The 25,556-nt window shown below is 37.8% G+C and overlaps 3 protein-coding genes and 2 pseudogenes across 3 annotated transcripts; 1 reads left to right on the top strand and 4 right to left on the bottom strand.

The window, feature by feature from the left end:
- The first annotated feature begins 3,999 nt into the window (after positions 1 to 3,999).
- On the top strand, positions 4,000 to 6,366 carry LOC121744972. The gene is made up of 4 exons (XM_042138690.1): positions 4,000 to 4,936; positions 5,270 to 5,477; positions 5,579 to 5,708; positions 5,794 to 6,366. Exons 1-4 carry the CDS (start codon positions 4,194 to 4,196, stop codon positions 6,051 to 6,053), a joined length of 1,341 nt encoding a protein of 446 aa, XP_041994624.1. The 5' UTR covers positions 4,000 to 4,193; the 3' UTR covers positions 6,054 to 6,366.
- Positions 6,367 to 6,891: 525 nt separating this feature from the next.
- LOC121743674 lies at positions 6,892 to 9,901 on the bottom strand (annotated as a pseudogene).
- A 1,195-nt stretch (positions 9,902 to 11,096) lies between these two features.
- LOC121745052 (sugar transporter ERD6-like 7) lies at positions 11,097 to 14,182 on the bottom strand. The gene is made up of 18 exons (XM_042138813.1): positions 13,961 to 14,182; positions 13,824 to 13,886; positions 13,627 to 13,716; positions 13,456 to 13,515; positions 13,289 to 13,354; positions 13,140 to 13,205; positions 13,002 to 13,077; positions 12,862 to 12,926; positions 12,691 to 12,783; positions 12,527 to 12,607; positions 12,367 to 12,451; positions 12,250 to 12,293; positions 12,103 to 12,165; positions 11,959 to 12,018; positions 11,837 to 11,890; positions 11,684 to 11,743; positions 11,490 to 11,604; positions 11,097 to 11,415 (listed from the first exon to the last, which is right to left on the bottom strand). Exons 1-18 carry the CDS (start codon positions 14,096 to 14,098, stop codon positions 11,297 to 11,299), a joined length of 1,398 nt encoding a protein of 465 aa, XP_041994747.1. The 5' UTR covers positions 14,099 to 14,182; the 3' UTR covers positions 11,097 to 11,296.
- Positions 14,183 to 15,139: 957 nt separating this feature from the next.
- On the bottom strand, positions 15,140 to 17,439 carry LOC121744814 (probable LRR receptor-like serine/threonine-protein kinase RKF3). Its single transcript, XM_042138471.1, has one exon. The coding sequence runs from the start codon at positions 17,259 to 17,261 to the stop codon at positions 15,339 to 15,341; it is 1,923 nt and encodes a 640-aa protein (XP_041994405.1). The 5' UTR covers positions 17,262 to 17,439; the 3' UTR covers positions 15,140 to 15,338.
- Positions 17,440 to 21,212: 3,773 nt separating this feature from the next.
- LOC121745682 lies at positions 21,213 to 23,913 on the bottom strand (annotated as a pseudogene).
- Positions 23,914 to 25,556: the final 1,643 nt, after the last annotated feature.

The following is a 25,556-nucleotide window of genomic DNA, read 5'->3' as shown; positions in this document are numbered from 1 at the left end:
CACATGCAAATGGATATCATATCTCTATCTATACCTTTTCATGATCAATATAAAAAAAACCCATCAATTTAAAAATAAAAATAAAATTAAAAATAAAATTAAAATTAAAAAGAACATCTAGCCAGCATCAATCCATTATACATTTATGCTAGTACATATTTTAAAGGCAACTTGATCTTAATAAACAGATAGCGTTCTCAATGAAATATACTATATGCATTATAGGCTTATAGTCAATGACTGAGCTTATTGAAAAGAAGTTAGTATGTAGTGCATATAATAATGAATGGAGTGCTAATGTACTATAATTAGCATCATTTTAAACAGTTAGTACAAAATAGAAGAGGATCTTCTTCTCTCTCCACTTGTTTTTTTTTACGATTAGAGAGCTTATTAAATATTAAGAGTAGTTGTGCTTTCAAAGTAATGTTACCATGGTAGTTTAAGATGCAAATTAATATAATCATGATTAATTAATGTAGTATGTAGACATCCAACTATCCCAATTATGTGGCTTATTTAAGTCATATAGAAATTTCAGATATTATTTTCGAGCAATTACTAATCATATATATATTTGAAAATTATACTCTATTATTTAATCACGTGTAATATGTAAGTTTATGTATTTAAATGCAATTACACTGAATGGAGTATAAAATAATTAATAGGTAGTACTAAAATATAATTTAAATTTTAAATGGATAGATTAAAAAGAAAAGAGAAAGAGAATGCGTGGGAGTTTAAGAGCATCTCCAGTGGGCGGACATCCCACTAGGACATCCCAAAAACACCTCCTGCCACGTCACTAGGACTTCCCATCCCACTGCCACGTCACTAGGACATCCCCTCCTATGTCCGCCCTTCCCACTAGGACATCCCGCAATAAAAAAAATCATACATTCACAAATAAAACAATTTACATTTACGGAAATAAAATTTGACCGAGAATACGAACGGGAAAAATTAACAACTTCATCGGAAAAAACATACATGATTCGAAAAAAAAAATTACATACTAATAAAAAAAACTTCATACATTATCACGTCAACCCCTCCGAGTCCAAACCTCTTCGATGATATCCTGCTGAAGTCGAACATGGGCATCTGTTTGCCGCATGTCGGCAAATGCACGCAGCCGCGCGACCTCTCCATGAGGTACCCCCATATTCACATTCGCGGTGGCCACGCCGTGACTTGGACCTGCACCCGTATCATCTTCATTGGTCCACTGAGTCAGTTCCGCAGCTTCATTTTCGACAATCATGTTGTGCATTATGATACATGCGTACATGATATCGCCGATGTTGGGAATATACCACTGCCGTGCAGGACCCTTCACAACCGCCCACCGACTCTGGAGCACACCAAATGCCCGCTCCACATCCTTGCGCGCTGCTTCCTGACGGCTCGCAAAGTATGTCTTCTTTTGTCCGAGCGGATGCTTGATTGACTTCACAAAGACGGGCCAGTTTGGGTATATTCCATCCGCCAAATAGTACCCCATATTATGCTGGTTGCCGTTGGCGACGAAACTGATGGCGGGACCAACGCCATTGCACTGAGCGTTGAACAGGGGCGACGACTGGAGAACGTTGATGTCGTTGTTGGACCCGGCGACTCCAAAATAAGCATGCCATATCCACAGCCGGTAGTCAGCTACAGCTTCAAGGATCATCGTGGGATGCTTGGCTTTGAAGCCGGTAGTGTACATCCCCTTCCAGGCGGCGGGGCAGTTCTTCCACTCCCAATGCATACAATCTATGCTGCCCAACATCCCAGGGAACCCGTGCACCGACCCATGCATATCTATCAGCATCTGGCAGTCTTCGGGGCTCGGACTCCGAAGATACCGTTCCCCGAATATCGCTCTCACGCCCGCGCAAAAATTCTGCAGACACTCGACGGCTGTCGACTCGCCAATGTGGAGGTACTCGTCGAACATGTCGGCCGCGCCTCCATACGCTAGTTGTCTGATTGCGACAGTGCACTTCTGCAAGGGCGCGAGTCCGGGTTTGCCAGCTGCATCCTCTCTGATCCTAAAATACAGGTATCTTCTCTCTAAAGCACCCATGATGTGCAGAAACAGCGGACGATGCATCCTAAAGCGTCGCCGGAATAAGGCTTCCCCAAAACGCGGTTGCGGAGCGAAGTAGTCCGCATACAACCGAATATGTGCAGCAATGTGGTCACGGGGTACTTGAGTTCGACGATGGATCGGCCGAGGTACCGCCGCCTGCTGCCGCCGCTGCAACCTCTGTTGTAGCAGCATCTCTATCGCACCTTCAACAGCGACCTCCAACTCATTCTCGCTATCACTTTCACTAGACATTCTAGATATACTTGAAATTAGAGATGTAGAGAGAGAAACTTGTTAACACAAGTGGTGCGAATGAAATAAAATTCAACGAGCCGTATATATAGAGTTTTAAAAAAAAAATTTAAAAACGGGACGTCCGACCGGACGTCCGACTGGACGCCACAATGGCGGACGTCCGCCCGCCCGTCGCCGGGACGTTCGAGGACACCCGACGTCCTCACGGGACGTCCGTATCCGACCCTAAACGCCACAATGGCGGACGTCCCGGTCGCCCGTCGCGATGTCCGACCGGATGTCCGACCGGACGTCCGCCATTGGAGATGCTCTAAGTCGCCGTGTTTTTGGTGACGTGGCGTTGCATGCATTGCATTGCATGATGATTCGATGCGGTCTCCTACATTTCAATAATTTACTATTTAATAGACTAATCATAAAGGTACTTTCCAGTCACAAATAAAATGATAACTACTTAACATTTTAATATTTGGTAGCAGTTGGGTGTTTAATGTGTTGTTTTTAATAATCCAAAGTTATAAACTGTCCAAACACGTACAACTCAATCTCATCCTTTCGTCCCCATGTTTCCTTCTTGGAGCAGTTGCCTATTTCTTCTTCCATTGTGGGCCAAACTCCAATTATTTTGCCTTCCATTTCTTTTCCCTCTTCCTTTTTAGATTCTGAGATAGCTGTGATTTTCACCTTTATCATATCATCTACTACCATTACTTTTGTCCGACATTAAAGAAAATTTTAACATAATACTAATGTGAATGTGGTAATAATGTAGCACACGAAACATAAATATACTGAAACCTCAATGATAATACAAAATTTTGTCTCATAAACACATGAAAATCAGTATTTACTATTTATAGACAAAAACCAAACATAGTTAAAAATGAACGTAAAATTAACTTATAGTACTCCCCTATCAAGGAAGTTAGATGGAAAAAATTGCTATGAATTCCACTTTAAATTATAGATGAATCTACAATTTAAATTGTACCGTGTCTTTAAATTGAAAAAAAAAGGTTGATAAATATTTTAAATTGTACCATACATTTCAAAATGACAAAATGTAAATCATTTTTTGGATGGAGGAAGTACATATTAAAAGGGCAAAAGAAAGACTTCGCATTACAAGATTTGGTCTAGAAAGCTCACAACCAAAAATTACACTTCCTCATCCATACACCATAAATAAATGTGTCAGTATGACTCACGCCAATTTTTAAAATAGGGAGTACTAATATAAATTAAAATGGATAGAAAAAATTAATTGAATTTGGATTTCATTTTTATACTATATTTATATCATAATAAATACTCATAAACGAAATGTCGGACGCATTTACTTAGAATAGTGAAACTGGGAAAGATCATTTAATGGCTAACATTCTAAAATAACAGTATAAAACATTTAATATCGATTGTAGAGAGTAATTGTTATGAGATCCTTTTAATAATTTTCTTGGCAAAACGCATCTAAATGTCTTTGTACAAATATACTTCTAGTAATTTATTTCATTTTATTCTTTTATAAATTTAATTATTAAGTCCTTATATTAACACGTTTTAATTAATTAGATCTCGTTACAAATTAAAGGATTTAATTAGCTTCTCTTTAGTCAAATGACATGAAGCTGTAAATCTGAAATTAAAAGTTAGATTAAATGAGTCATCATCAAAAAACGCATTGACCTGCCCAAAACTCACCTGCCCTCTCTCTATTCAAAGACTCGACAACACATTTTCAACCTCAAACTCTCTCTCTCTCTCTCTCAAATTTCACTGAATTCATTGCATATCATTTCCATCTCTCTCTCCCTGCAATCCATGCTGCTGCAGCCAATCACACCGCCGCCATAACCAAATGCTCAAGGTATTCAACAAGAAGCTCCGCCGCCTCTGCTCCCGACTGGGCTGGCCCCGCCGCCGCACTCGCCGCTCCCGCCCCAAGATCATCGTGAAGAAGCTCGGCAAATCCACCTCCAGACCTGCCCCCGATTCCGCCGTCATCCACCCCACCTCCGAATTCGGCGCCGCCAAGCCGATTAGGTTCGTCACATTCAATGCTGCCCTCTTCTCCATGGCACCAGCTGTCACCACACCGGATCAATATCCCGCCCAAACAAACTCCCTCGCCTCAAAATCATTCAAAGATCGGCCGAGGAGCATCCTCAAGCAGTCTCCCCTGCATCCCGCCGCCGCCGATGACGCGCCGTCGCGGCAGCAGAGGTTTGCGAGGTCGAGGCTGAGGGTCTCGATAAACCTCCCGGATAATGAAATATCGCTGAAGAGGAGCGGGCAGCTGAGCTTCGACAAGTTTGAGGAGCTGGCCGGAGATAGCAGGGGGAAGGCGGCGAGCGGCGGAGGAAGCAGGGGAAGGGCGGTGGCGGAGGTGCTGAAGGAGCTGAATGCGGATGTGGTGGCGCTGCAGGATGTGAAGGCGGAGGAGGAGAAGAGCATGAGCCCGCTCTCCGATTTAGCTGAGGCTCTGGGGATGAAGTATGTCTTTGCTGAGAGCTGGGCGCCTGAGTTCGGCAACGCCATCCTCTCCCGCTGGCCGATCAAGCGCTGGAAGGCTCACCGGATCTTCGATGACACCGATTTCAGGTTTTTTTTTTCTTGTTATGTTTCATTGCTATGTTGCTCGGCCCGAAAAGGATAATATTAAACTAATGTGCAGTCGACGATCCTAACAGTTCTTGTTCATCTTGATCAATATGATGTTTTTTTTATTAGCACAGTATGGATGGAGTTGAATTGGTAAAGAAAATATAAGATGGGGTTGAATTAGGATGAAAAATGAGCTGTAGTAAAAGAGTGTGTATTGGTAGTATATGCAAATCTAGCTGGTTTGAATAAATAAAGAATCTATGCATGTGACCTTCAACTAAATTCAGATTTACTACCAAATATGTACTAAGAAAAGATATTTTGATGCAGGAATGTACTGAAAGCCACAATTGATGTGCCACAAGTAGGTGAGATCAACGTGTTCTGCACACTCCTCGACCACCTAGACGAGAGCTGGAGGATGAAGCAAATGAACGCCATCATCCAGTCGACCAGCGTGCCACACATTCTAGCCGGAGGCCTAAACTCCCTAGACGAAACGGACTACTCCCAAGATAGATGGACAGATATTGTCAAGGTCCATACATATACTATAAACATTGTTGCTTGGTAACAAATTTTTATCATCATTCTTCAAAATCTACCAATAATTTGTTTCTTTTCTTGTATATGCTGCAGTACTATGAAGAAATGGGGAAACCAACGCCCAAAGTCGAGGTGATGAAGCATCTAAAGAGTCGAGAATACACGGATGCTAAGGATTATGCAGGGGAGTGTGAGTCTGTTGTGATGATAGCCAAAGGGCAGAGTAAGAGCTACTAACGCAACGCCTCTATTGCAAAGTTCAAATCATTTTTCTTTCGAGTGATGTTGATATATATAACATGGTGCAGGTGTGCAAGGAACGTGTAAGTATGGTACGCGAGTGGACTACATATTATCATCAGTAGACGCGCCTTACAAGTTCGTCCCTGGATCATACTCGGTGGTCTCATCAAAAGGGACTTCTGATCACCACATTGTGAAAGTTGATGTGATCAAAGTAGGCAGCAGCGGTGCTGAGCAGAAGGCACGGCTGCAGCAGAGGAGGCCGACTCTCAAGTTTACACATTCTTCGTCTCCATCAAAGGCTGTGTGGAAGATGCATTCATGAGGATAATTTGCAAAAATTATCCTTTTATTTTTTCTTTGATTTGATATGATTTGGTTAGCTGATTTAGTTTGATGATTGAAAGAATGCATAGAGAGGTGGTGAGAAAATTTAATTATAGACTACTTCCTTCTTCCTATCAGTTTAAATATCTGATGTAGGGGGGTTTAAAAAGTGTTAAGTTCAAACATGCAATGGGACTGTGATTGTACAGATAGATTCATATGAGACTGTAATTTAATTTGTTTCACGTCTGTATTCTTTGTGTGTGTAACATTATATTGAATATTGATATAGATATTGATATTGATATTGATATTGATATTGATTGTAGGAGTGTTGTGAATTGTGATATTACCATTTACAAGAAACTACTGAACTTGAAAATAATTGGAAAAAATAGTGTTAAGCTCGAATAAGAATATGGGCTATTTATCGGTAATGGGCCCAGCTCTGCTTTGATATGTGGATCTGAGCCTGTATTATAAAATTCCAAGTGGACCAAATTTCGAAATTTCATCATTAAAAGCTTAGGAGAAAACAAATTACATTCCATGGCGTTTGTGAACAATTAAATTATATTTTACTATGCTATTGAGATTTTGTGATATTGTACATTGAGCTATCACATTTCATTTTTCCAACTTCTTGAAATTTTTAATTACGTCTTTTTTTGCTTATAAGAGTGGCACAATAATGCCACTAGTCATATTTTTGCTTACTAGTAGTAATATACTAGTATATGATTGATTTTCATTAACTAAAACCAATAAATATCTTACCCAGGAAGCATGCATTGAATGAATTTTATCCAACTTTTACGATAGACTGAATTGGTCACTGAAAACAATACAAAAATCGATTTTCTTTGAAAATATTGATATAACAATAAATTTCATGTTTCAACCTAGAAGGAATTGTGTGTCACATGAGAGAGTTTGCAGTTTTATTGAATGATCATTCATCCTTGGCTTGTGCCAGCAATATTGAGATGTAAGGGGGTTTTAGTTGTTCTATGAAGAGTTGATTGCTGCTTGTATCTGCTCAAGAGTTCTCCCCTTGGTCTCAGGCACCACTTTTATCACAAACACTATTGCAAGTGCATTCACACTTCCATAAAGAATGAATGTTCCTGCAATAATCCCATTACATTTATCACTGATCACAAACATTCAACATATATAAAAACAGCCTAGTTTCCTACCATAGGAGCTCCAGCTCATGAGGAAATTCAAAGTGTAAGAACAAGCCCAAGCACCAAACCAGTTCACCAGTGTGGAAAAATCTGCACGATGCTCCTCGTCTCATTTCAACATGTTTATCACAGAGTATTGTAATGTAGTAGAAACACCAAGTTAGTTTTCATACCTCAGACATCACCACCCATGGAACTGCTCCCATTCCAGCTGAGAATGCTCCTATGTAAACCTAGTACATATCGACATACACGAAAGCTTTCTTCACACATATTCCTGCCTTTTTTGTCTTTCTTTTATGAGATGCAATGCAACTGCAAACTTACCAATATGCCACTCACAGCTAGCGCTGGAGCTGCACCAGGTGCTATTCCATACTCCTGATACCGGGGAGTCTCTTTCCTCAATAACATGTCTCAGAAATATCGAGAAGTAAAATATTTACTTACCTTGACAAAGAATGAGCTCCCTGTCAGCAGACAGCCTAGGACCAGGCCTGATCCAGAAATCTGGACAAAACAAAGCTTGCTCAAAAATTGAAGACAATGATAGCACCCAAGAGTTCTTGTTTACTTACAACTAGAAGAGGTTTTCTTCCTGCTCTATCGATGAAAGCAGCACCTAGTGCTGTGATTATCACCTGAAGAATTGCGTAGATTATAGTTCCAAGGTCAGCTGGGAATCCTGTGGAGCATCACGGCGCATATACAGATTCAATGGTTACGACTTAAAGATTGCAAGGGACTGACTTGTTTCTATGTGTATTACCTGCAGACTTGAAGATACTGCTTGTGTAGAAACAGACTCCATTGATTCCTCCAAACTGTTGGCACACCATTAGTCCTACTCCTATCTGTTTTCACCAAAAAATTGTATGTTGTCATCAGAGAGAGAGAGAGAGAAACACCAGCCAAATAAGGGATAGAGAAGATGAAAGGCTACCGTGACTGATCTCAAATATCGCTTTTGAAACAAATCTAGCTGTTTGGCTTTTGGAAGCCTCTCCAATGTCTCTATGTAGTCCTGTAAGTTATACATTCTCATCTTCACATATCTTATCACATCTCAAACTACGGTGAAACATAGTTATTTCAGTCGCGCATACTTGGATTTCTGCTGCCTCTGCTGATACATCAGCATCCTTTCCCCTAAGCCTACGCAGGGACGACTCAAACTCCTTCTGCTTTCCTTGCTTTGCCTGAATAGATGCCAGCATTTAACCTTTTTCTTTTGAGCCTGATATCTAAGACCAGCAATCGTGTTCTTATCAGCCATCTCGGAGACTCTGGGATGATGCTGAGACCTACAAGCAGAACAGCACAAGTAACTATGCCTGCAGCACTTTCACAAGTGAGTTTCCTAATCAAATTGTATGACTAGGATGTTTTCCGTATAATTTTACCTACTAATGCTAGAGCTCTCCATGTCAACAATGTGCCTATGATGAAGGATACAGAACTCCGGTGCAAATCATAAGCTACAAAATTTGAAGATGAGAAATAGCATTTCAAACTATAACTAGGTAAGCAACTTGTTTATTGTACCTGATTTATGGTTGTCAAAGCTCCTCTTAAATCCTTTGGGGCGATCTCAGCTATGAACACCGGAACCTAGTACCAAACGCGAAAACATTCAGCATATGTCTATGGTGTCAACATTGTGTTATAGATAATAGCGTCATATTTTAATTTTACCACATATGAAAAGACTCCCATCCCATATCCAGTTGCCAGTCTCCCAATGTCAAGAAGAAGGGCACTCTGTCAAGATTATCACAGTTTTTTGCTAAATCAAGAAACTAGTTTCTTAGGAACATCTAGCTACTAATTGTAGTAATGGGTGATACCTCAGCAAAGTAGATCGAAAGCCACCCTGCTGCACAGAATCCACTTGATACTATCATTGCCTGCTTGCATTTTCAAATTCAAAACAGACTTTTAACTGTGATCATAGATTCTTGATGTCGAATACAATGATCTTTTTTCTTGGATCCCAACAGACTCACCCCTTTACGGCCTATGTAATCTGCGATTTTGCCGCTTGTGATTGCGCCAATCATCGCTCCAAAAGTCAGTATAGAGCCAAACAATGAGTACTGCAAAGATTTATTTAAAAAAAGAATCTCGAATCATCCCAACTTGAGTAGTTACAATAGAAACATGAAATTCAGACATCTTTGTCTGAAGCATTTGAATGAGAAGCAAAGCTAAAAATGAAGTATCAATAAGATTTGCAGAGTGCAAGCAGTGAGCAACCTCAGCTAAGGATAAGTCGACATCTTCTCTGATAGCAAACTGAGTAGGAGATGAATACCCTGCCTGTGAAAAACACCAGTAATCAAGAGTGAGAGAGAGTGGAAGAAGAAGAAGAAGAAGAAGAAGAAGAAGAAGAAGAAGTTAGATTAGATTAGACGGGACGTACGCAAGATCCGAAGGCGTAAGAGCCACAAACTGCAACAAATGTGCTGAGATACACCATGCATCTATCATCCTTTTTGGAGTGCTTCTCCTCCTTTGCTGCTGCAATAAGTGGAGCTCTAATCTCTTCTCCCTCGCAGTTTTCGCCTCTCTCCACATCTTGCTTACCTGCCATGGCTTTCTTCTTGACAAGAAATTTACTGATCAGAATTTGTGGTTGGCGCCATATATACTTGCAGGAACTAACTTTACACAAGAAATGGAACTCTATGCTTTGTTGACAGATCTGCCCTCAGAAACAGCATTCAAGCAACTTGGACATGTCACATGTGGATCATTGCCAAGGATATTTGTGGGAATCAACAAGCTATTTTTGACAGCCAAACAATATTTTATTTTCCTAGCTGTGCTGATCTTGGCTTCATTAGGATGATGTCATTAAGCTGCAGACAAATTAAAATATCTTTTAAGAGTTTGATTCCAATTCAAATACGCCAATAAAACTAGCATATTCAATACTCTATACATCAAGATTCAATAAGAGTATCACTATGATGAGGCTTTGTATCTGATCATGTGTGTGTGTGAGAGAGAGAGAGAGAGAGAGAGTGGTGTGTAAAGTCTGCACGGAAAATATAACTACATGCACTGATCATAAAAGCAAGAATTAGATTGATTGATACAGAGAAAGATAGATGTATAATTATTTAAACTCACCTATTTTATCTACTAAATGAGTTTGTCACACACTATAAATGAATGCCTTTAACTCATTATCCAATCAAGTTGAGTATTCAACACTTTTTTTTCAGTTACTTATATTTGGAACGAAGAGGATGAATCCCATATTTAGTAGTAGTAATATGTATATTGAAATTTGAAATCTTACATGACAATGGTCGACCTAAAATATATTTATCAAATGGCTACTATTGTGTAACTCACATATGATGGGAAAGTTTGTTGGTGCCAAGAATCATGTAAGAAAATTCCCCAACAAACAATAAAAAATAAAAAAAAGTTTTTGTTGCTATTGCAATCAGACAAACTGTTTGGGGTTTACAGCAGAGAAATTTGACATGATCTATAAACAAGTTGCCAAAAGCAAAATATCTTCACCTACCGCAAATGAAGCTCCCCTCCTATCACTTTTAACTGCATTCAATCCATCTCAGTACTTGCAAGGCAAAAATATAGGGTATGGAGGCCTTCTCTATTTCCAGATAGGTAAAGTTCTAAAATGTTTTGTACTTTTGAAAAATTATGTGTATATTATAAGAAAGCCAACATTGATAAAATATAGTATATTCATATTGCAAAAAATTGAAATAAACTAAATAAGGGTTTTTTTAATAAAATTAAATATTATAGTTTTGCCTTAATATGAAATTCTTCTAAGTATTCTGTATTTATTTCTATATACTATATATAAAAAAGATAAAATATTACTCCATATATAATCATATCACAATTTTTTTTGCAGAATTCTTCCTTTTAAATACAACAGAAACAAAACTAAACCATCCACAACTTTGCAGCTTATTAAACCATTCTTGGTTTCTGACAGCAACACAATTCAACTTCCAAAGGTTGCAAGAAGTCTTGAGATGGAAGAGGAAGTTTCCAGATTGTTCTATGAAGAGCTTATTTCTTCCTGTATCTGCTCCAGAGTTCTCCCTTTGGTTTCAGGCACTACCTTAATCACAAACAAAACTGCAAGTGCATTCACTGCAGCATAAAGCATGAATGATCCTGCAATAATTGTTAAACCATCACGATCAATGGACATAACTGTCGATTTTGATGGAAATGTAGTCTATTATTACCATAGGTACTCCAGCTCATGAGGAAATTGAAAGTGTATGAGCAAGCCCATGAACCAGACCAGTTCACTAGCGTGGCAAAGCTTCCTGCAGTTCCTTTGATGTTCAGTGGGAATATCTGCGTAAAAAAAGGCGATTCATCGTCTCTATTCAACATCTTAGTTTATTACAGCTCAAAAGAGTCATTGGTGTCATACCTCAGACATCACCACCCATGGAATTGCTCCCATTCCAACTGAGAAAGACCCTATGTACACCTAATGTCCACATGTTACTTTGAGTAAGGTTTCTTGCTCCTTCCCTTATTTTCGTGTTCTTTGAAAATGGAGGCGAATAGAAAGAAAACTTACCATAACACCACTCAAAGCAAGTGCCGGAGCTGCATCAGATGCTAGTCCATGCTCCTGGTTAAAAATAAGGCTAGCATTTCTTTTTGGAAGAATTTTGAAAAAATTAACAAACAAATACTTACCTTCACATAGAATGAGCTTCCTATCAACAGACTACCTAGGATAAGTCCTGAACCAGAAATCTGAAAAAGACAAAAAGGAAAGGATTTGCTCACATTTAAGACAATAAGAAAAACAACATTAGTTGTTGCTAACTGGATACTTACCACTAGAAGAGGTTTTCGTCCTGCTTTATCCATAAACGTAGCAGCTACCGCAGTGATTATCACCTGCCAGATGGAATGTTCTTACAATTTAATCAATCATACAAATGACTGCAGTCGCCTCAGAACTAACAGGATGAAACGAGATACCTGAAGAACCGCGTAGATCACGGTTCCAACATCAGACGGGAATCCTGCACAACATTATACAGAAACGCTCAAGATTCGGTTTTGTGGAGAATATATTAATCTTTTTTTTTATCTTACCCGCGGCCTCAAAGATACTGCTGGTGTAGAAACTGACCCCATTGATTCCTCCAAGCTGTTGGAACACCATTAGTCCTACTGCTATCTGTTTCACAAATAAAAGATATGGTAGTCAGCAAGAGAGAGGGAAACAGAAGGAAATAGAGGGTTAAAGAGAAACCATGAGTGAACTCTGATATCGCCTTTGAAACAAATCTAGCAGTCTGGCTTTTGGAAGCATCTCCAGTGTTTCTATATTGTCCTGTTCATTTATACACTCTCATCTTCATATTCATATTCTTTAAGGAAAATGAAGCATGATGAAACTTGGGAGTTTTCGCATACCTGAATTTCGGCTGCTTCTTCTGATACATCAGCATTCTTTCCCCTAAGTCTACGTAAAGACGCCTCAAACTCCCTTTGTTTTCCTTGTCTTGCCTTGACATATTCCATCATGTTATGGTCTTCCCAATCATAGTAATCTAAGACATGCAAACAGTGCATTCAGATTCTTACCAGCCATCTTGGGGACTCGGGGATGACGCTGAGACCTACAAGAAGAGCAGCACAAGGAACTATGCCTGCACCAGTTTTACAAGTGAGTCTCAGTTTCATATACATACATATATATCACTAGAATGTGTAGTATGTATTACCTACTAATGCTAAATCCCTCCATGTTACAAGAGTGCCTACGACGAAGGATACAGACACCCCAGTAACAATCATAAGCTGCAAGGTTAGGAAATATGAGAAACAGCCATGAATTATTGGGACAAATCTTGGTTTTTTACCTGGTGTAGTGTTGTCAAAGTTCCTCTCAAATCCTTGGGGGCGATCTCGGATATGAAGACTGGAACCTAATAACCAAACACGACGACAAATGAGCCTACGCCTCTGGTGTCAACATAGTATATATCTTAAATTATGTGATGGATTTTACCACATAAGAAAAGACTCCCATCCCATATCCAGTTGCCAATCTTCCAATGTCTAGAAGCAGGGCATCCTGTGAAATTATTACAGTTTCTGAATCAAGAAACTGGTATCTTGGAATCTATTACAGGATTCTAGTTGTGGGGTAAAAGTAGTATTGGGTGATACTGATACCTCAGCAATGTAAATCGATAGCCACCCCATCGTACAGAATCCACTTGATACTATCATTGCCTGCTTGCATTTCAAATGCAAAAGACTCTCAAGTTTGACCCCACAACAGTTTGTAAAGCAAAGATTCATGATGATGGATGCAGTTAGTTAGATCCCGAAAAAAAAACTCACCCCTTTACGGCCTACTTTATCTGCCATTTGGCCGCATGTGATTGCACCAATAATTGCTCCAAAATTCAAGATGGAGCCAAACAATGCGTACTGCAATGATAAAAATAGAATCTCGAATGTATCAAGTTGAAATATCAAATTCAGACATCTCCTTTTTGAAGCATATGCACGAAAAAAGAAAGCTAAAATGAAGTAACCTCAGCTAAGGACAAGTTGATATCTCTTCTGATAGCAAACTGTGTGGGTGACGAATACCCTATCTGCAAAAAAACACCAGTGATCAAAACAAAGCACTTACAATAAAATACAGTTCATGAATGTGACAAGAACGTACACAAGATCCAAAGGCGTAAGAGCCAGAAACTGCAACAAATGTGCTGAGATAGACCATGAATCTATCCTCATTTGCTGCTGCGAGAAGTGGAGCTCTGCTCTCTTCTCCGCCTCTCTCAACGTCTTGCTTACCAGCCATGGCTTTTTTCAACTATCACTGATCACTAGCCTAGCCGGAGATGTGATGCAGACCAGAGTTTGTGTCTTGTTTTTACTTCATTGAGATGATTCCATTGAGAAACAGTGACAAAAATGTTAGGGAGTTTAAACAAAAACGTGAACAAATCGAATGTCCTGAAAGGCGTGAAACACTTTCAGATCAAATCAATTTGGCGGTTCTACCAATATTTGATCGGATACAATTCAGGTTTCGAAGATATTCGTATGTTGATTCTGTCCAACTTTGAACCCAGAAAAGGGTTTATTGTAAGCAATGAGAATCTGAGGTACTATATATACACTACGTATCACGCAAATATTAGTCTCTAAGAAAATAAATTATTTACATTCTTTACTATGGTTGTACATTCAATTCATCTTTGAAACATGCATTAATGAGGAAAATATGTGTGTGTTCTAGTTTTACTATGATGGAGATGCATAGAAAAGAATTTCACAGCATTGGACAAAGGAATGAAAAATGAAATCAAAATTTCCTAAGGTGTAAGAGGAAAGAAACAACAGCATTGTAAATTTTTTAATAATCAGTAACTGTGATTAGCAGATAAAATCGTATTATTAAGAATGATTGGGCAGATATAAATTGGAAATGCGCACATCTTCAACAAATATGCAATGCTATAAACTGGATTTCGAAGGCAGTATGATAACGATTTAAGTGATCCAAATGCCATTGAATATTTAGAATGCATACCTGCTCCTGGCCACGGTAGCAGGCAGAATTGGAGAGTATTCTGAATCTGATTATTTAGTCTCAACTCCAGAATAGTACCAAAATTTTTATGAATATTTTGTAAATTTTAAGTTGCAAGTGAGGTATAATATCAGTAGATTCGAAGATAGTGGATCTGGAGATCTATTTAATTTGTTTGGCTAAACATATAAACCAATTCCCAGCTAAATTGAGAAACCAAACCGGTCAAAAAGTCGATTAGGCTGAGCCTGAGCCTCTTCAAGCTAGTAAAAATCGGGCCGGATCATGTTTGAGTTGTGAGTCGAGTGAGAGATAATCTGGCTTCATTTACCCACAGGAAAAACATAAAAATACATCTTTGTACAAAAATGGAAAATAACTATACAGCGTGTGGTAAAACATTTCACCCCAATGCTTTGAACAACAATTGTTCAACTTTTAAAGAATCACTACCATCAATATAAATCAACCAAAAAATGGGCCTGCTCTCTCAACTTGAAGGAAGCTACCTACCACTTTGGTTCTCATCTTCCTTCTCCTCCTCGTGCTCATAAGTGTAAGTTTGATACCCAGCAGGCGTCGACAGAGTACCAGAACCACTACTACTCACAGACCTCTCTATGTCATCAAGATTCGCAATCAGAGAAATCGGCCTTTCAGGTATTGAAGGGATGGCCACGTCTGTATCCAACATCTTCACGACCTGATCCATTGTCGGCCTAGCATATAGTTGAGGGTGCGAACACAGAACAGCCACCAACACATACTTCTCCACAAGCTCCGGAGGGCCCAATTCCGGCATATCCTCTTCCACTACATCCAAAGCTCTCCCTTTCCGAACCAAGGACCAGGCCCAGTCAGTCACTAGAGTCGGCTGTCCATCATTCATCGCAATGAGTGCTTTCTTCCCACTCAAAAGCTCAAGCAGCACCACCCCAAAGCTATAAACATCACTCCTCTCAGTCAACTGTCCATACAACGCATACTCAGGCGCCACGTATCCCATTGTCCCTGCAACTCTAGTGCTCAAGTGTGTCATCCCCTCTGGTGTGAACTTCGCCAATCCAAAATCTGCCACCTTAGGCTCAAACTTGTCGTCCAACAGAATGTTACTCGCCTTAATATCTCTATGAATAATCGAGGGCTGTGCACCAGAATGCAGATAAGCGAGCCCCCTAGCCGTCCCAAGGGCAATCCTCTGGCGTATAGGCCAACTCAACTTGTTCTCCATCAACCCAAACAAATGATCATGAACACTCCCATTCTTCATCAGATCACACACAATAATCCTCTGATGACCCTCCAGATGCGTAGTGGCCGTGCAATATCCTCTAAGTGCAACCAAATTTACATGTCTGACACTCGCGATTACCTCGACTTCATGGGTGAAACTAGCATCCCCTGCTGCAGAGCAGTTCTTGAACCTCTTCAATGCAACTTCAGAGCCATCAGGCAAAACGCCCTTATACACATTTCCATACCCTCCTCTCCCAATTATATGATCCCTGGCGAAATTTCTTGTCGCCGCCTTAATTTCATCGAATGTGAACCTGATCAATGTTGTGCTAGCACTAATTGAATCTAATCCAGAGCTCATATTAGTATCGGTTCGCATACTTTTCAATTTCTGCTTCAATAATCGTTCCTTCCTACGCCGTACGAACCAGAACACAGCAAACCCTAGGACCAAAATCACAACGCACGCAACCACTACAACAGAAATGACAATCTTCTTCCTCTTGCTATTCGATTTGGGCGATGTGAAATCGAGATTGAACAAACACTTAGCCGTACCTACATCGGTGGGGCCGAATTGATTGGAGAACGCCGCAGCGTAGATGAAGGGGTACGCCGTGCAATCGGAGACGTTTCCGATCGACGCTCCTTGCAGATACGACGCCCTAATTCCGGCGAGCTTGACGGTGCAGGAGGCGCAGGGGGAATTGTTGAGGAGCGACTGATTGCAGGCGGCTTCGACGTCGTCGAGGGCGGCTCGCGGCACGGCTTTCTCGAACTCCTGGCGCGTGGTGATGTTCATGCAGCCGCGGGCGATCCACGGCGTCTCGAAGCCGCAGCGGCGGCGGATGTCGAAGCCGGGGACGTACTCCCCGACGAGCGACTGGTAGACGCCCCAGCACGACTCGGCGGAGTCGAGCGGGGAGAGGAAGGAGTCGGTGCGGTGGAGGTGGTCGGCGAGGACGAGGCGGAGTCCTTGCAGGATGTACTGGCACTCGGAGTGCGTGTCGAGATTAGGGCGTTTGGAGTCCGGCGCCAGCCGCCGCAGGAATCCGAAGGTGAGAGGACATTCGGAGGAAACGGTGTCGTTTTGGAGGAGGCTGCGGCGGTGTCCCGAGAAGGACGCCGAAGGGATTATTAGTAATTGGGAAATTGAGAGTAAAAATAGCAACAAATAAATGAAGCGAAGCATCTAAAATTGAGGAGATGAAGGGATCACTGAGGTTTGCAATTGTGAGTGTGTGAGAAAATGGAGGTGAGGTGAGTTTCATTTGCAGGTGGCGGCTAGCAACGATGACTAGTTGCAGAGAGAGAAGGCTCGGAGAAGGAGGCAATTTTACCACTCTGATTTTCATCTATTTTTTTAAATTGAATTAAATTTAACTTGATTAAGAGTGTCGGCTTGATTGTAATATGAAATTAACATATTCTAATTTTTTATGTCTTATCATAGTAATTTTAATTAAGCGAGCACGTTTAAAATAAAGTAGAAAGTTGGGATCAGCAGTTGAATTATTTGAGACTAGGTGAGTTTCTTAGTTCTTTCTTGTGTAGACTGAGAATAGTATTAGACACAATATTTGTTAATTTAATAATTTATGTTGATTGATAGTGTTTGATAATCATTGGTTGAAATTCATGTGTTTGAGTAACTATCAGCAAGAATTATTTGATAAATATCTATCAAAGATTCAAGAGGTTGTTAAAGTCAATTATGCACCATTACACAACTTAACAAATAAATTTAATAACAACAGGAATATCATACTAATGTTTAACTACTATTTCATATGGAATACTTATGATATAAGTCCGAAACGTAGGTGATGAGGTGCATTTATTTCCACATTTTGTTTATTAATAGTGGCATATCTTTATATAGGAATTCATCTGAGAGGTTCACCTATCTAGACAGATAATTTCTTCCTTAAACTAAGAATTTACATAGTAGACCGAATATGTACAATTCTTTATGAAAAATGTTTTGGAGACATAATGTCTAAGACATAATGAGGTTAAAGTAGTAATTTTGTATTATATTGTGTTTATTATTAAATTAATGCTTTACATGTATACTATTTTACTCTTAATGGTATAAAAGGTATGTATGACTTCAATTAAGGAAGGTGTGTGTCTTAATGAGATTTGTGCCTAGCAATTAATTAAATTTCAAAGATTTTTAATTCATTTTTTTATTAAGTTTTCTCTCCTCTTCTCTAATTATAAGTCTATCAATAAATTCTCTCTTTTTTCTCACATTATAATTCTCCATCAATGAATTCTCATTTTCTTTTTCTCCAAGTATAGTTTTACATCAACAACTTATCTCTTTTCCAATTTGCTCATTTCTAATTTTCTATAACAATAAAAAATTTATTTATATCATTTTATCACATACAAATTAAAATATGCATTTGATTAATTCCCTTTGCTTTGTCTCTTCACAAAATTAATACTACTAATTTTTTATTCATTAGAACAAAATTATTTATTTATGAGAATAGTAACTTTATTTTCAAAATAGTAACTTTTATTTGCAATAACAGTAACTTTTATTCCCAAAACATTAACTTTTATTTACAAGGATAATAAATGTTATTCATAAGAATAATAAATTTTATTTATTGGAACAATAATTTCATTTAACTAGAACTATAACTATTACTCCATCCGTCCCCAAAGAATATGCACTTTGGGGTCGACACGAGTTTTAATGTAAAATTGATAAAGTAAGAGCGATGTATAGAGAAAAAGTAATTAAAGTATTATTAGTGGAGAATGAGTTCCACCTCATTAGAGAGAAATGACTTTCCAAAATTAGAAAGTGCATATTGTTGTGGGAAGGACTAAAAAGGAAATAGTGTATATTCTTGTGGGACGGAGGTAGTATTTGTTACAATAATGCTTTTATTGATTATATTAATAATATTTTATTAATTAAAATGATTATATTTTTAACAATTACAATCTCTTGTCAAATAGCAAAAATAAATAACCTTTTCTGCAATAAATAACTTTTATTTGCAACAAACTAAATTAGTAAATTTATATAGTATTAAACACTAATTTTTCATAGTAAATGTAAATTTTATTCCTAATAACAATACTCTTTATTCTATGGTGAAGTATAGTAAATAACAAGCTCTCTATCTATCCAATAGACCAAAGGATTTGAGTCATCACATGTTAAATAGAAACCTATTATTGATCCTTTTAAAATAATAAATTTTATTAAAAAACAATAACTTTTCTTGAAAATATCAACACAGTGACATTAAAATATCAAAACAGTATATTGAAATGTCAACAAAATTATTTATTGTCATTTTAATGTCACTGTATTGACATTTTTAATTCACTGCATTGATAAGTTATCAGAGTTTGCAACTTAAGAAAGCCTCCCCTGTAACAAAAGCTACAAAAAATAACACAAAAAATAAGATAACGCAAAAATTCTTCATCATAATAACTATATTATTTTATTATAAAATTCAAATTTGAAGAAGAAAAATGTTTTAATTTTTATTTTTTTCATATATTAAAATAAATTATTTCATTGTTGTATATTTAGAATATTTTAAAAAAAAGAACAAGATATAAAAGAATAGTAGTACTATATTAAGTTATCAAATTATTTTATAATTAAATATAACATTTTAGTTATATAGTGTGTTAATTAATACTACTATAATGATAAATTTATAATCTGAATTAATATTTTTTAAATAAGTATTAAATTAACATGACATAAGTATATATATACATATGATTTTTTTGAAATCCATTTATAACTTTAATGCATGATTCACGTTTATCTCTAATAAATGAGCATGCATTTAGATAAATGTATTTAATTTGATACAATTTTCCTTAACTAGATATATATCCATTTAATATGATATTAGGGTAGATTAGTCACAATATAAAATATAGTTATGGCAAAGTGACATAGGGGCATTATGTCATAGAGACATTATGTCTCTAAATCACTACCCCTAACAAATCTTGAAAAAGAGACACCAATAACATCTGCTAAAAGCAATTTAACTACCTCTCTAGGTGAAAATTGAAATAAAAGAAAATCTGCATGTAAACTAAGACTATCTTTAGCAAACCAGTCAGTTACTTGATTCTTTTCCCTATGATATGTATTAGATGTTGCACTCCCAGTCTAATTGCATCATCCGATGTATTATCGCATGGATTAAGTCTCTCAGAGGATGTTGCGCATTAACTCCCTTTATGATCATATCAACTAAAGGCATGAAGTCCGATTCAAGCTCCACTCGGCGGTAATTCTCTCTTCAAGCTACTCTAAGCCCAGTTAGAATTCCCCAGAGCTCCGCCCTTTCAATGCTGCGTAGTCCACACTTTATTTCAAATCATGTGATCCACTTACCGAGGCTGTCTCGCAGGACACCGCCAGCACCTGCCCTCCTCAGATCTTTGTTCCAACTGCTATCACTATTAATTTTAATCAATCCACCCTTCTGCTTGCCTCTCTCATTGTAAGAATGTTTCAATCTTATGGGGTTGAGGAATATTGTTAGACAACCACACTTAAATTCCCTTATCAGCGTAGTGGCAATGTGCAGTGCAATTTATCCTCTCTGTTTCGCTTCTTATTTCCTATACATTCGTCGTTCCTCCACACCCACTCTTCCAACAAAGTGATGAAAATATTGAAGGCCAGGCCACCTTAGGTTATGAACTAGCTTTGCTTGTGATTCCACTAAATTAAAACTCAGCCGAGAAGAAAAAATTGTTCATGTCATATGGAACCCAAGCTTCCCAAACAGCAGCTGCCGCCCTTTCACAATCCCGAAACACATGCAATTGGCATTTGACAACTTTGATCATCAGTTAGTTGCCTGACAAGTTTGTTTCCACATAAAATTTAGGTAAGACATAAAGTTTCCAAATAGTTTTGGCCATGTTATCCACGATCAAGCGTGTCATAGCTAGGCTGATATCACAGTGAAAATAGCGTTAGAGGTCATCACCAATATGTAATTTCGCACTTGATCAATAATATGAGTCTCCAACCATATATGTAGCAAATCAAAGTTCCATTGCGTGAGCATGTTCACGGTTGCTACTAGAAAATTGGCTTGTAATGGCACTTAAAATTGTCACTGGAAAATTACTGTGCTGACACTTCATCTATAATGGCACTTGATGCAAGTGCAGCACCGGGTACCTGTAGTAAGAGGTTAGGTGTAAGAATAGATTGTGTATTACTGCACTTGAAGAGTGCCATGAAACATGGTGTGTAATGTCACTTGAAAATGCCACAATATATACTCTTAAACTACATTAACTTCTGAACGAAAATTTACAAAATACCCCAATAAATATTTATTATTACAATTTCACCCTAACTTTATTATATATTTTATTCTTCAAATATTTATTAATTATGTTTCAATCATTCAAATACTAATTATTTACATTTTTCTTTCAATCTACAAAATTTATCAAATTATTTTTTATTATTCAACAAAATTTAATAAACTAACTCATTCAAATAATATGGCAAAATGTAATAATATCCAAAGTATCAGATCATATTACACCAAATCTAATGTGTTTAAACACACAAACTAAACACAAGTGTTGGTCATCTTTTACTTCTGTAAAAACAATACTAGTACTAAAAATGATGCCCTAATCATTGTGTTTCCTTCGTCGGTCTTCTCTTTTCCAGCTATATCATCCCTTGCAGCCTGGAAAAGATATTGCTGCACAAGCGGCAAACCAACCTGCATAAATGCATGAATTTCATCAATATATCAAAATTATTGTGACCATTCAAATAAAAAACAGATTAAAGAATGTGAATTCATATTCCCCCCAAAAAGGTAGGGCAATATGTATTTCCTTCCTTCCATAATCTTTCGACTTCCCATACAACTTTTAATTCGATCAAACAAAATATAATAGTAATATATTTTTAGCCCTGATATTTTTGAGTTAACTACTTATGCATTACATTGCACAACACATTAATTCAAGAAATAATAATAGATATTGCCATGAAAGGCATGCATGGCATGAGTTTCAGAAACTTATCAACTAAAATACAGGAAAATGCAAATGTAACTGAAAATGAAGCCCCAATCAATACAACTGCAAGCATGAACAGAGATATTTGAGGTGGGGTCAAATAGGTTCAGCAGGAGTGACAAAAACTGGCTACGTCTTTAATAATACATGGGGTGGGGCACCACATAAACCTTCTCTTCTAAATAACATTCTCTTCAAGAACTTACCACTATTATTTAATCTCCAATGGCATGAACACATAAAAGTTGTGAAAAATTGGAAATTGTTTATTCATTTTGCCTAATGATATTCTAAAAGGTCTTTTGCCAACACACACCCAACATTCATTCCCAGGTTATGACATATGAAATAGGTTGCTGAAAATGAAATGATGAAAGTACTTAATTAAACTTTACCAAATACATTCCTTCCATAGGAGCATGCACGACTCCTTTTAGAAGTGCTACCAGTAACCAAAATGCATCTTCTTCACTCATATAAAGAAGCAAGAGACCTGCGATAAATCCCATGCCCTGCATTAAACACAATTTGTATACGGTGAGAAACAAAAACTGGTAGATATGTTGATAAGCTGAAAATAATACCAACCTGTACATATCCAACATCTCTGTCATATACAGAGTAAGCTTTTAAAACATTATAAATAGATCTTTGACCTGGACCATGCCTCTTCTGGAAGAAAACATGTGAAGGAAATGTACGAGAAATATCTCGGATAATATCTAGTTCAGAAGCAGACGTCTCATATATGACTAGTTGCTGCAGAGAAAATAAACAATTCAGTATGATTGGATAGTTAATATAAAGACTTGCTTAAATAACATTCATCAGTTCACAACAAAGAGGCATGAAGAAAATTGTAATCCAACAGAACCAAGTTCATTAAAAATAATAAAGAGACATGGAAAAATAGTATAGTTCCAGGTTGTCCAGCATTCAAGCATCATAAAGAAAATGACAATTCTAAAACTTTCACGTGAAGTAAATCAAACTACAATGAGGTGTTCAAAATGCACAAACATTGAGAATTTAAGATTAAGAAGCACAAGATGTCGCCCAATGCTTCAGATCGATTGGGTGATCCAGCCACCATTTATATAAAGGAGCTACTATGTAACTATAAACAACCAGATATCCTTCTCTACACAAGTTGACAGAGTACGTGTATGTCATGCCATGAATTAAATGGATTGTTCATAACTAAAAGTATTTGAGGGATGGATAGTTTATTAGACGGGACAAAAATATCTCAGACAGTAATAGATTATCAGGTATAACTGCACGTTTCTAGCAAATTAGCAATTATGTGAAATCCTAAATTTATTTCTCATACGTCAATTAATGGCACTGGTTCAAGGGAGCACTCATATAAATAAAACAGCTAACATCCACTTCTCCACTCCAATCACCCCGTGCCATTCCGACTGTTGATTTGGTCACACCCTATGATGGAAACTCGGATGCAGATCACTGACAACACCTACTTGTGTTACATTCGATATCATACAACAAATTCAAGGGTATCACATAACATCTTAAGGGTTTTTAACTTTATATTCTCTTAAAAATTCCACGTATAATTGGCATAAAAGGTCACATAGTTTAACCTCATAAACACCTGGATTCATGAGCAAGAGGTCACGACTTCCAGATATCAGTTGCCAGACAAGTCCTCTTAGTCAATCAGGAATTCCTTTCCTTATTCTCCTTTTGACAACATGGGTTTTCCTTCGAACATAATGGTTCCAATCACTTCCTCCAACCCCTATCATCTTTCTCCATTTCTCAGACAGTAATAGATTATCAGGTATAACTGCAACAAAGCAATACTAAACCTGAGGCAGATTCAAAAAAATCAGGTTTCAAAAAAATAAGCACAAAACATTTCTTCACAACTGCTGCTTCACTTATAGCAAATAAGGAACATGGGCGGATTTCCACCTAATTTTACTTCAATTCGAATTGGAGAAGAATTTGAATACAAACCCTAACTTCAATTCGAATCTTAAATTGGATGAATAAGAGGTGTGGGAAGGTTACTTACGTAGAGGATAGACAAGACTATTCAAGAGATCCGAAGTCCAGCGATGGCGGCGGCAAAATCGGCAGGACAGCCGCTATACAGAGATGAATGTATGTGTCCGTGTGTAGGGGGAGAGAAGTGTTGAGACAGAGAGGGAGACAAGGAAGAGCTTCCACATTCGGTGGAGGGCGGTGGTCGGCGTCGCCGGCGGAGGTTGTGTGTGCGCGTGTGTCACGGTGTGTGTATGTGAATGGCAGTTTGGGTGTGATTTAAGTGTTTTATTAATGTTAAAAAAAATTATTGTAAAATTTTACAATGAATAGAAGTGCCAGGAAATGAATTTTAATATGACATTTATGTTGAAGTGCAGTAACAATATATTATATAAGTGCAGTGAAAAGCTAGTGTGTAGATAGTATATCTATGCTGACATTTTTTATAAAGTGTGATAAAAAAAGTGTAGTGAGAAGCAATTTTTCTAGTAATTACATTAGCTAGTTGCACATTCCCCGATGCATTTAACAATTCCATTATCAAGGATCTTCCTCCCTGCTAGCATGCTGAATCCGGAGCATTAAGGAGGGTTGCTTTCATTTCACCCATTGTTATCAGTCTAAGAGAATAAGATTCCAGTCCCTCGAGTCCGACATACTAGAGAAAACTTCTGAGTCTAAAGAATCAATTCTATCGCTGACACTATGATACGATCCCATATCTTAGGATATAACAATTATTTAGTAATCTTAGATTCACCAAATCTTTCTTGTTAGTTAGGGTTTAGTATTATATATAGGATAGATTATTATCATTTTAATCAATCAATCAATGAATGAATGAAAATCAATCTTTTGCCCAACAAACGTGTTGAGAATTATCTTTTGCTAAGATCTCGTGCTGCCCGACGGAGAGGAACTCCCGCGCACAGCCGGTTCTTGCTACCGCCGATCCTTCGCTAGGACGCCGGAGAAATGGGATACGACGTATGATCCCATATCTTAGGATATAACAATTATTTAGTAATCTTTGATTCACCAAATCTTTCTTGTTAGTTAGGGTTTAGTATTATATATAGGATAGATTATTATCATTTTAATCAATCAATCAATGAATGAATGAAAATCAATCTTTTGCCCAACAAACGTGTTGAGAATTATCTTTTGCTAAGATCTCGTGCTGCCCGACGGAGAGGAACTCCCGCGCACAGCCGGTTCTTGCTACCGCCGATCCTTCGCTAGGACGCCGGAGAAATGGGATACGACGTATGATCCCATATCTTAGGATATAACAATTATTTAGTAATCTTTGATTCACCAAATCTTTCTTGTTAGTTAGGGTTTAGTATTATATATAGGATAGATTATTATCATTTTAATCAATCAATCAATGAATGAATGAAAA

The sequence above is a fragment of the Salvia splendens genome, chromosome 8 (genome assembly GCF_004379255.2).
Source record: "Salvia splendens isolate huo1 chromosome 8, SspV2, whole genome shotgun sequence".
Taxonomy (NCBI): Eukaryota; Viridiplantae; Streptophyta; class Magnoliopsida; order Lamiales; family Lamiaceae; genus Salvia; species Salvia splendens.
This window is presented reverse-complemented; position numbering and strand designations above follow the sequence as displayed.

What these genes read in the sequence shown, in the direction of transcription:
- LOC121744972 (XM_042138690.1), top strand. Translation starts at nt 4,194, where the DNA reads ATGCTCAAGGTATTCAACAAGAAGCTCCGCCGCCTCTGCTCCCGACTG. An exon ending in GATGGACAGATATTGTCAAG is followed by an intron (nt 5,478 to 5,578) that starts GTCCATACATAT and finishes TATATGCTGCAG; the next exon opens with TACTATGAAGAAATGGGGAA. An exon ending in GATGATAGCCAAAGGGCAGA is followed by an intron (nt 5,709 to 5,793) that starts GTAAGAGCTACT and finishes AACATGGTGCAG; the next exon opens with GTGTGCAAGGAACGTGTAAG.
- LOC121745052 (XM_042138813.1), bottom strand. Translation starts at nt 14,098, where the DNA reads ATGGCTGGTAAGCAAGACGTTGAGAGAGGCGGAGAAGAGAGCAGAGCT. An exon ending in TGATCTACGCGGTTCTTCAG is followed by an intron (nt 12,166 to 12,249) that starts GTATCTCGTTTC and finishes TCCATCTGGCAG; the next exon opens with GTGATAATCACTGCGGTAGC. An exon ending in TTGCTTTGAGTGGTGTTATG is followed by an intron (nt 11,744 to 11,836) that starts GTAAGTTTTCTT and finishes TGTGGACATTAG; the next exon opens with GTGTACATAGGGTCTTTCTC.
- LOC121744814 (XM_042138471.1), bottom strand. Translation starts at nt 17,261, where the DNA reads ATGCTTCGCTTCATTTATTTGTTGCTATTTTTACTCTCAATTTCCCAA.